Below are 11,655 nucleotides of genomic sequence, written 5' to 3' on the forward strand. Positions count from 1 at the left end.
CGCCCTTATCTGAAGTGGACATGTTAAAATTTTGTACAGTCGAGTCTCGTTAACACAAACTCGTTCAGACCTAGCCAAATTGTTTGTTATATCAGAATTTTGTATTAAGAGAAACATCAGTCCCATTCATTGTGCACATAAATGCAGTCGGGTCCAAGGCTTTACGTTTGTTATAACCAGAATTTTGTATCAACAGAGTTTGTACTGACGAGAATCGACTGTATTTCAATTTGAAATGTCTCGTGTACCAATTACCAGTATAAAATAACAGGTATCACATTCACATGAACAGATTTTAAGGTACCATGAATCTAATTGGCCAACAAATCTTAGCCCCACCCCCCTTCCCTCAAGTACATATATAATGTTGAGCAAGGTTCCCCAAATTGGTGCATTTTTTGTTAACTATGGTTCTCAAAACCAAAGTTGAGGAAAAGCATGAAGTATGCATTATTAAGTAAAAAGCTTCCTTTGGAAGAACAACTCCTTTTATAACTAATACTAGTCTGTTACCCACAAACTACAAAACAAAAGGAACACACCACACATTATTTCTGATCCGTGATCTGGGCCTAGTTAACGACCCACTTTTATTTGAATATTATGCACAAGGAAATGATAATAACTGGGCGGCAGCCATCTTTGTCTAGTTGTCTGAGTCACCACCATGGTTTGTTAAGCCATCAACATCAAGGCACCCGTCTGTTTTGATTTGAGATGTTAGCCACAGGCCTTGCCCACATTGTCATGAAGGCTATGGATTGGTGAAGCATATAATGGAAGAATATCAAAAGCCGCAGCCACAAACATGACGGCTTCGTGCATGAAGCCAAAAATGGCCACAGCCTGGTGTAACAATACGATTGCCCCCCACTGTGGATGAATGATGCTCCGATAGTACACTACTGTGGTGGTGGATTTCCACGGCCGAATCCGCCTCTCTGTGGGTGGGGCATAAGCAGAGGAGGGAGGAGGAAACAAAGTAAGAAGAAATAGAATAAGACAGGAAAAGACAGGAATTGAGAAAAAGAGGGGGGTGGATAAAAAGACCAAACAAATATAGATTAGTAATGCCATGCGAGATTATAAAACAAGTCAATGTCAGTTTAAGTGTCTTGTCCCTTATTTTAAGTGCCCACTTACTTTTCAAAGTATGGGTAAACAGCGCCCTCTTTAGGTAATGCATGGAGCCATTAGAAAAGAAAATTCAAGTGTCCAACATATGCACTCAACACTGAGCACTTCATGAGACATTTAAAGGGTACATGCAATGAATTGTTCCGAGGAACACATTTTGTACAACTTTCTACTCCTCTTAAATGTATGAAAACTATTTGACAACCCTTTTTTGGTTAATTTTATTGAAAATGAACCTCTTTTATATATTTAAATATTCCATGCTTTTCCGAACAGCTGAGGGCACTGTTGCTGTGATGTCATTTCAGGCAGAGACTGTTCAGTTTAGGGATTTCTGATCAAATTGTGAGCCCCAAAGTTGCTCATTGAACAAATTTGTGAGGAAGGTTTGCTCATTGGTTTAATGCCATGTACTGACACAACAACCAATCACCAAACAAAAGAAAAATTTAAGACAGCAAAATATCAAAAATTCTAGCAACTTTATGTGCTGAACCAGCTGTACCATGAGGTTTCTAACCGGAATGATATCACAGTTTGGCTCATGAATATGGACATTTGTATTAGCATAAAGACAAAAAGGCACCAAAATACTCTTAAAAATGGCAACACAAAAATTGCAAATAAGGCTAAATTGGAGACAAAGCTGCATTTTCAAGGATTGCATTCAAAACAAAAATTGCATGGGCCCTGTAAGCATTCTCCTGGTAACATTTAGAAATCTTTGGGAGGTCTAGATCATAATAGACCGTTTTAAGGGTTAGGGGCTAAAAAAATGCTTGTGAGTACTGACTGAAAGTGACCGATTGAAAGCCAGCAAGCTTGGGGGTCGAATGGCAAGACATCTGCACTAGTACACAGATGTGTTGTGGGTTCGAGTCCTACCTGAGCAAGTTTGTGAAGCCTTTTTTCTCACAAACTCGAGGAAAGCCAAGTATAAATATTATCCTTAACTCAGAACTTCTGGTGTCCAGCTCAATTTGGACAAGCCTGGTCTCGATAAGTTCCGTTAACATTTGTGCCAGGGTTATTTTAGCCATAAATTTGGATTTTCAAAAAAGGCAAAATATAGCAGCCAACTTCTGATATACAGCCAAACGCCACAAATACTGATTCACAAGAGTCGTTTCAACAGTATTTGTATGATAATTCTCAACACAACCTCATATTTTTCAACACTCCGGGATGTGCCCACGGAGCATAAATTGTACCACAACAGGCCGTGCACAGCGGCCAAGTTCAAGTACAACACGCGGTCCGCCTCCACAGAGTTCTTGGACTTTGTGTGTGTGTACAAAACAAATGGGGGATAAGCACGTTTAGACGTCATCCGGAGGCAAGTCGAGGCTCGCTTGACGTATTAACCCGTCAGCTGTGCCTGTGTATAGAAACAGCCAGATCGTGTTAACACGTCGTCCAACGCGAACTGGTTAAAGAGGTTGTGGAATGCTCGAAGACATTTCCGTCATTTTTCAGGTATATGTAGCCTAAGGTGTGATGAAATAAAAACGACTATTGTTTCTGTCATAAAATGAGTACAAAAGGTACTTTTGAGAGCTGTTTTTCAAGTCCTGTCATGCCTGTTTCGACCCGAACGTGCAATTTGTGTAAAAGTCGTCGTTGCGGGCAGCAAACAAAACACAGTAAATCGTGACGTAATAAACAGGACTCCCGATGCAGAGTAGCATAAACGAGTCCTGTTTATTACGTCACGATTTACTGTGTTTTGTTTGCTGCCCGCAACGACGACTTTTACACAAATTGCACGTTCGGGTCGAAACAGGACCTGAAAAATAGCTCTCAAAAGTACCCTTTGTACTCATTTCATGACAGAAACAATAGTCGTTTTTATTTCATCACACCTTAGGATACATATACCCGAAAAATGACGGAAATGTCTTCAAGCAATCCACAACCTCTTTAACATTAAGTTGAGGGGCAAAAAAAAAAAACGTTAAATACAGGATTCCACTTACAAATTCAAATTGAGGAGAGGGTCCAGCACCCACGTCACCCTTCTTGTCTTGGCCTCCAGCTCCAGCTACAAGGTTTGGGGGGGGGGAAATAAGTAGGGAATTGAACGCAATGGAAATTTGCATGCATACCAACATAATCAATTTGACGACCAGAGCCCTATATGAAGAAGCTGCTAGGCGTAAAACACTGCTTTTGAATGTAGCGCCCTCCATTGTCAACCAATGGATTGTTCGCACCACTCACGCAGGCACTCTTGGTGGCCAGTGGTTGGCCGTCATTGTCAGAGCCGGCATCTTGGTTTCCGTCGTTCTGGTAACCTGACCAATGCCTTTGTAAAGCAAACATCAGGTGAGGACTAGGCACAAGAAATGTACAACATAACGGCGTTTCAGCTAGTAACCTGTATTTGCTGAGAATTGGGTTTTTTTTTGGTTTAAGCAACGTTTTTGTCCATAGTAGCCCCATGAACTGTGCCAGAATTGGATCAACATGTTTTTTTTCTGGCAAAAACCCACATTCTACTAAATCACTAAGTTAGGTGAAGATGCGTACTCCCTCTCTGACTGTTTGAAATTTGTTCTGATGTCACAGTTTGCAATAAAAACTAATGCAATTTAAAGCTCTGCAGTTCTTTTAACCCTAACCCTGCCAGACGCAGCACAGTGCATCAGGTGGAAAAGTCTGGTGCACTTTGATGAATTCAGCTACCAACACCACTACATGAACAGCCAGTTCTGAAACGACGAGAACAACACCACAGTATATCCTGCTGCATTCAGTGACCACAGACTCTGATGCAGTTTGGCTTTGAAGCTTTTGACCTGCTGGATCTTGCTGCACTGGGCTGGCTTGTTTTAGACAAGTGTTGCATGCTGCTGCATTTGGCAGGGTCTCTAGCCAAAAAATCCTGGAGGGTTAGGGTTTTAGGAGTGCTTCAGTTATCTTTGAATTTCTCTGAGTTGCACTGCAGCTCATCCCTAAAGACATCTCCGTGAATTTTCTTCAAATGTCTTTGGAGGTTTAGAAGGGCAAAGTAAAATTTTAAAAATAATTTCTACTTACGAGGTCCGCGTCTGTAGGCATCACGTTGGGTGTCGCCGGCAGCAGGGCCCCTAGGCGCCATATCTGAAACCGACCAAGAAAATACGAGTTGAATAAAATCATCTTACAAAATAACAAACCTTTCTTGAAAAGGGACCTTTTAGTTGAACGAACCACAGACTGGGTTCATAAAGCTGATCAGAGAACTGACTGGAGCAGGGTTTGGACCTGCCACCTCAGAAGCAAGGTACTGGAGCTCTACCAACTGAGCTCTGTAGCCCAGTTTGTCTATGTCTTCATTCCAGGGGCATCAGTCAGAAGTTAGGAAACCCATATCCCTAACCCTGCCAAATGCAACAGAAAGCAACAAAGGTAAAAAAGTTGTTGCATACAGTTGCATTTGGCAGGCAACTCAAGTCCCCGTGCTCTGTTGCATCTTGTTGCATTTAGCAGGGTAACTGCTTACAGTGCCAAGGCGATACAACAGAATCCACTGTTGCATTTGGTTGCACTTAGCAGGGTAAACTGCTCATAGTGCCAAGGCGATACAAGAGTATCCACTGTTGCAGTTTGTTGCATTTAGCAGGGTAACTGCTCATAGTGCCAAGGCGATACAACAGAATCCACTGTTGCATTTGGTTGCATTTAGCAGGGTAACTGCCCCTAGTGCCAAGGCGATACAACAGAATCCACTGTTGCATTTGGTTGCATTTAGCAGGGTAACTGCCCCTAGTGCCAAGGCGATACAACAGAATCCACTGTTGCATTTGGTTGCATTTAGCAGGGTAACTGCTCATAGTGCCAAGGCGATACAAGAGTATCCACTGTTGCAGGTTTGTTGCATTTAGCACGGTAACTAATTGGTGCCAAGGTTGGTGTGTACTGGGTTCAGTGCACTATGCAACAGAATCCACTGTTGCATCTTGTTGCATTTAGCAGGGTAACTGCTCATAGTGCCAAGGCGATACAAGAGTATCCACTGTTGCAGTTTGTTGCATTTAGCAGGGTGACTGCTTGGTGCCAAGGCTGGTGTACACTGGGTTCACTGCACAATGCAACAGAATCCACTGTTGCAGTTTGTTGCATTTAGCAGGGTTCTCATTTGAGTTGAGTTGGATTTGTTGCATTTAGCATGGTACCTAAAGAATACCCGATGGGGGTTAGGGATATGTGACCTGTCATCACAAAATGAGCTTAAAGTTGAACTTTTTAAGAATTGAGATATTTATTTACTTGGATTCTGCAGAACTGTAGCTTTCCAATGGTATATAACTTTTAGGGTACTGAGTTTAGTAACAGAGATACAGACCACCAACTTACTTGAAGTTGTAAAACTGATTCTCAAGAAAATGTCATTTAACAATCCGGCAGTTGTGTGTACAGTGAACGAACAGTCAACTAATAAAACGGGACGAAAGTAGGTTTTGAAGACGTTTGCATTATGTACAGCTTTGGGCAGTTTGGGTTATTTATAAATAACAAAATTGTTTGAATGAAAACAACAAACTTTGTTTTCAGTGAATATTTACGCCACGCACGACTCTTGAAACAGATTTCAATGGGGTTGCCACTTCTTGCGTGAAAAGGCCTTAGTGGAGTGCATTCAGGTGGAAATTCAGGAACGGGGTACCCTAGTGAAGTAAAACACGGGTACCCAGGTACCCGTAAAAGAAACCCAACCCAAAATCAAATCGCAAGTTGTCCGAAGGGCTTTATAGCCTTTAGAGTGTAAACTCAGGCATGCAACTGGGAAATCACAAAAAAAGAGGAAATTCTAATCTTTCCAAGACTTTGTACAGTGTTTTTCTATTTTCAATGGCACAACATGGGAAATGAAAAAAGAGGAAATCAGCTGATCCGAGGAAAAGTTGCATGCCTGTAAACTGCAACTTTTGCGAGCGTCATCTGTTGCACAAACAAAATGCACATAAACATGAAACCTGTTTTGATTTTCAATGTAGCTTGGTTTTCATTTTGAAAATTCCCACAAATGGCATTCAAAAACCTTTCTTTTCCATTGTCTAAGAAGAATTACTACGTAATTTGTAAAGCTGGCAATATGGGTACCCGATCCCATAATCTGGAACCTGTTCCTGGCATCAGCGGTCAGGTACTTGGGAACCCGGTTTCAATGCACACTCCTATAAGGCCTCAAGGGTTCCCCCCCTTACCCTTTGTGGGTCTTGGCCTGGCCGTCTCAGCTCTAGCCTGTCTCTTCAGCGTAGCCGGGACAATCTCAGGTGGCAGGTGGAGGTACTCCCTCAAGTACTGGATCCCCTCATTAGTCAGGTACCAGTAGTAGTGCCGCCAGGAAAACTGCTCCCTGACATAGTTGCGGGACCTCAGGGACTAGACAGAAAAAAAAAAGGGGGGAACACAAAATCTGCATGAGAAAAAAGTGCGGGCTTTTTTTTACCCAACTCAAGAAAATGAGACTGTAGTTATCAGTGCTCATTTTTGAGTTACAGGCGTTTCGTATTAATCGGTGCCTGAACTTAAGCCCAAGTCACACAGTCGAGGTTGGAGCTACGAATATCCACGGTTTACCAAGAATCAATCGATCACGATGAACCGTCTAGATTCGTGGAGAAATTGACTTTCTAAGAATGCATTGCGGTTTCAGGACGGATAGCTACGACTGTCGTAAGGTTTCTCTATGAATACACCACAGTTTGTCAAGAATATGGACGGATTGTTGAAGAATATCGACGATAAGAATAATGACGTTGACGCCACGGTTTTCTGCGATTGGGCCACGGATGACCAAGGTTCTCCTACGATTAAAGCATGCATATTCGTAGTACAACCTTAGCAGAACCCTAGCACATCCGGGCATATTCGTAGGACATTCGCAGCGAATTCGTAGAGATTTCTACCACGAATGAGCTACGAATCTCCAAGAATATGCACGAATAACACTACAAATAAATATGGTTGTCCTACGGATGTCCCAAGGTTGCACTACGGATTAATTTTCATGACGGTTGCACTACGGATTAATTTTCATGACGGTTCACCACGGAAGTTATGAACAGTTTAAAACTTCCATAGCCCCTCCACGAATGCCCAAGGAAGATGACGGATAACCACGGATGTACTAAGGATGAATACAGTATTCCCACGGTTTATCAGGAATTTCAAACCGTGGAGATCCGTAGCTCCAAACCTTGAATGTGTGACTTGGGCTTTGCCTGCAACACGTTAAAATCGTTGTCTCTCATTAACCCCAACTCCCCAGCCTAATTTACTAGGAACTATACCCATTCTGGCAAATTCCAACACCCACAACAGTACACACATACTGTTGGACTCAGTTTCTGGAGGTATGCCAAACCCAGTGTAAAAGACCATCAGTTTAGGGGTACTGTACCTATCCCAACAGATATAAACAAAACCTGGGGTTGAACTTTGATGGGTTGAGTTCGGTTAGGGTTAAAGAATCATACCGTATGCGTACGGTGAAGACTAACGTTATCTATTGGTGGTTCTACGCGTTTTAGACTGTGCGTAATAGACCACAACACATGCACAATCACGCGATGAGTTGCCATTGGTCATAACAGGCACAGTAACTCTTTAATAATATTGCATCGCGTGAATTTCAGAAATGTTTCAGGGTTTTTTGGGTTAATTTCGGCTTTTCCATAAGATGGCTTTCCCGAACCGACCCGACCACAAAATCGCAAACACAAAACCGAAACCGACCCAACCCGACTGAAATGATGGAAAAACCGACCCGACCCGACCCGACCCGAAGTCGGATTTAGGTCAGTTTCGGGTCGGGTTTGCACAGCATTATTCCGTAGCCAGGCGAAATCGGGAATCGGTACCGAATCCTACTGACCTTCATGGCCATGATGACCTGGAGGTTGGGCACTTCCAGTTCTCCGTGCTTGGGCGCGTACCAGTCTTTCTTGGCCACCAGCACCCCTTCCTTGAAGAGGTTCTCGTAGATGGCCACACGGTTTCTCTTGGGCATCAACATCCTGTGTGATCAAAAAAAAATTAAAAAATTAAAAAGCCATTCTTAAAGGTAACCTGTCGGAATTCCAGCTTACTAGATATCCTACATCCTATCCAATCTGAGAGTGCATTCATCAGCCCATTCCAGCGTCCTGTTTGCAGGACGGGAGGGTGGTACAAGCAAATGCTTTGGCGCCATTCAAATCAATCAGAACTAAGGCCTTACTGTTGGTGTTAAGGTTGGTGTTAAGCCTTGAACAGCAGTCTCGGAAATTGAATGGGAACTTTCTTTTCTTTTCCGAACGGCTGAGTTCTGGGTTAACCTTACAGATTGATTCTCGATCTCTAGTGGATCCGGACACATGAGGTGGCATATCACTTTGTGGTTTGTTTTTGGGGTAAAATCTGATGGGTTTGGTTGGCGGTGTTTGGAGTTCCATGAACATGATGAACATATGACAAAAAGTCAAAATCATGAATGCTTCAGACTTGGAGTTGGACATGTTGGGGCACAATTGCAGAATACCCCGCCCCTCGATCTATGCACCTCGTACTAGTCGTAGCCGGCTACGGAGTCACAGTTGATTGCCCTCAACAAACCTTCTCAGCACTACCTGGACGTACTACATGTAAGCCTACACACGTCATGCTCCACTACACTCCCACTCTGTATCTGCGTAGACGGCAACAGGGTACATGTAGTTGGTTTGGACTTAGAATTTTGTCAGCAACTCCCATTCCTTTTGTGTTGCTTCGTTCTCAAGCATTATCAAGGCGACTCCCACTCCATAGCTACATAGTGGGAAACAAGATAGTTGGTTTGGACTTCGAGTATTTTCAGCAACGCCCATTCCTTTTGTGTTGCTTCGTTCTCACTCAGTTCCCACTCAGTATCCGCGGAGTAATTGCAGAATACCCCACCACTCGGAAATACACCCCTAAAATCTCTGGCTACGATGAGGTTGGAATCACTGGAAAAGAAACAATTCAAGTCCATGCCAGCTACGCGGATACTGAGTGGGGGTCCATTATTTGAGAACGAAGGAACACAAAAGGAATGGGAGTTGCTGAAAAAATTGTAAGTCCAAACCAACCACCCTGTTGGCATGGTTGGCGGCTACGCGGATACGGAGTGGGAGTGCAGTGGAGCATGATGCATAGTAGGCCCTACATACAAGTAGCGCTGAGAAGGTTTATTGAGGGCAATCAACCGTGACTCCGTAGCCGGCTACGAGGTGGATAGATTGTCCCATGTCATGCATGTCATCCATGACTACTCCTAGAACTATGAGGCTCCGCGTGAGCGGAGCCTCATAGATGTAGAAGCCCGCAAAATTGTCTGCAGCACAAAACACTAATAAAGTACAAAAACGTCCATCAAAATGGAGACATTTCACACTGAACCGCCGCACAGTTTGCCCCTATTCTCCGTATTTTACCTCTTGACATACTCACGTATCTTGGGCACAACTAACATAGGTGGATTCTGTCGGTTTTTAGGCCAAAATGATGAAAAATATGCCCTTTCCGCACTGAGCCAACCGAACACTTGAAACGTGCACGCATATGATCGAGCGATGATTTTCAGTTCGCTCGGAGCGCGCTGCGGGGGGTACGGTACAAGGCGAAATGATAGTATGTGCATGCGTACAAGTGCATGTACCGTACCCCCCGCGGCGCGCTCCGAGCGAACCGAAAATCATTGCTCGATCATATGCGTGCACGTTTCAAGTGTTCGGTTGGCTCAGTGCGGAAAGGGCATATTTTTCATCATTTTGGCCTAAAAACCGACAGAATCCACCTATGTTAGTTGTGCCCAAGATACGTGAGTATGTCAAGAGGTAAAATATGGAGAATAGGGGCAAACTGTGCAGCGGTTCTGTGTGAAATGTCTGCATTTTGATGGACGTTTTTGTACTTTATTAGTATTTTGTGCTGCAGACAATTTTGCAGGCTTCTACATCTATGAGGCTCCGCTCACCCGGAGCCTCATAGTTCTAGGAGTAATCCATGACCATGTTGACATTGTTGATGATGCCATTCGCCAAATCATCATGATCAAATCGACTGGCGCTGGCCTATTGACTATGTTTTAAAAAAGGCGATATGCAGAGTCCTAGTTACTCGAACTAGCCTACAGGCCTATGTATGTAAAATTAAGATATTCAGGAATGAACGTTGTAGGCCTTTAGTGAATCAATGAATTATTTATCATAACTTCGATGCAATAGTTCACAAATTTCGACATTCAACTACTCCTCTATAATGACGTTTATTTTACGTGCCTCTACTACATCAATAATTAAAAAAAATATACGCTTAGCTTTCATATCTATATAAACTTGATATATTGCGATTCAATCGTTTCAATGATTGAGGGATTTCGATGATTTTAGGCGATATTATTTCTGTTTCCCTTACTTCGTTTCAGCGGGCCGATCGCCTTCAATGCAAAAGGCCGAGCAATATGCATTTCATGTGTGCATGCAATGGCTTGATGATGGTACTCTTCGCACGTGAACCAGCGGCATTCACTGGAGTTGAAGTGAGACCTCAAGTGTTGGCATCATGAACAGGAAGTGCTCCTTGTGTTTTCCGTGGTCTTCAAACTTAAATTTTTCTCTCTCACGAATTTTCAATTTATATGTTTTGTTTTAAAGAAAGACAAAATACAAAAAATCTTTCTCCGATTTTGGACGTTTGCAATCCTCTCAAAAAAAAGGGCTTTCATTTGGGGGAAAAAAAGCAATCCGCCCGGCCTGCGAGAGCCGTGATTAATTTTGTCATGGAGGAAGGAATTTTGTCAGGCCGCAAAATAATCCATTTTGTAAAATAAAATTCAATAATAGATTTAAAACGATGGTCGATTTCTTCTTTGGTTTCTTATACAAAAGTGAATAAACTTTTGCATTACTAGCGGCAATTCAAAAAGCACATCTGTTTTGGGGTGTAAGCACATATGGAAGGGCCGCTCAATGACAAAAGAATCAAAGTTGAGCTAAAAACAAAATCAACTTTCTAAAACTTCCGAAAATGGTTATAGGTTGGGGTGGTTATAGGTTGTGGATGGAGCAATGTGCACCAACAACGGCACCTGGCAGGGCGTTCTGCGCCACATATCGCGCAGTACGCGCAACCGGCACCTGACGCGCCATACAATCTTCATATAGAGTTGTTTACTACTTGCAAGAGGCACATGCCATAACTTAGCCAGCTAGCTATCTAGAGGGATGTTTAAGAAAAAAACGTGAAGAAAACTTGGTGTACAAAATCGTTGGAAATAGTTTACTAAATATTTGACCGGCGAAAAGGTATTATTGAATATTATGGGAATAAACATGACTTGTGCTTGGCCGGTTTTAATTAAACAGTATGTTTAAGACCGGTTTGGAGTCTAATTGATGCTGATAATGACCCGAGCCGAAATTCTGTCAGGCCGGCCGGAAATAAATTTTCAACTAAATATGTGAATTCTTCTTGGAGAGTGCAGAACTTTTGTACTGCTGCTAAAAAAGCGCTTTTGAGATATTTTGTGTA

At 42.8% G+C, this 11,655-nt stretch overlaps 1 protein-coding gene across 1 annotated transcript; it reads right to left on the bottom strand.

Annotated features, from left to right (window-relative positions):
• Positions 1 to 551: 551 nt before the first annotated feature.
• LOC119725285 (40S ribosomal protein S10-like) lies at positions 552 to 10,683 on the bottom strand. Its single transcript, XM_038196656.1, has 6 exons — positions 10,540 to 10,683; positions 8,000 to 8,141; positions 6,327 to 6,504; positions 4,177 to 4,239; positions 3,114 to 3,178; positions 552 to 941 (listed from the first exon to the last, which is right to left on the bottom strand). Exons 2-6 carry the CDS (start codon positions 8,138 to 8,140, stop codon positions 903 to 905), a joined length of 486 nt encoding a protein of 161 aa, XP_038052584.1. The 5' UTR covers position 8,141; positions 10,540 to 10,683; the 3' UTR covers positions 552 to 902.
• Positions 10,684 to 11,655: the final 972 nt, after the last annotated feature.

Source organism: Patiria miniata, unplaced genomic scaffold (assembly GCF_015706575.1).
Source record: "Patiria miniata isolate m_02_andy unplaced genomic scaffold, ASM1570657v1 HiC_scaffold_1, whole genome shotgun sequence".
Lineage (NCBI taxonomy): Eukaryota > Metazoa > Echinodermata > Asteroidea > Valvatida > Asterinidae > Patiria > Patiria miniata.

Coding starts and splice junctions, on each gene's coding strand:
- LOC119725285 (XM_038196656.1), bottom strand. CDS start 8,140: ATGTTGATGCCCAAGAGAAACCGTGTGGCCATCTACGAGAACCTCTTC. Junction 4,240..6,326: donor CAGGCCAAGACCCACAAAGG/GTAAGGGGGGGA, acceptor GGTCGGTTTCAG/ATATGGCGCCTAGGGGCCCT. Junction 3,179..4,176: donor TGCCTACAGACGCGGACCTC/GTAAGTAGAAAT, acceptor CAAACCTTGTAG/CTGGAGCTGGAGGCCAAGAC.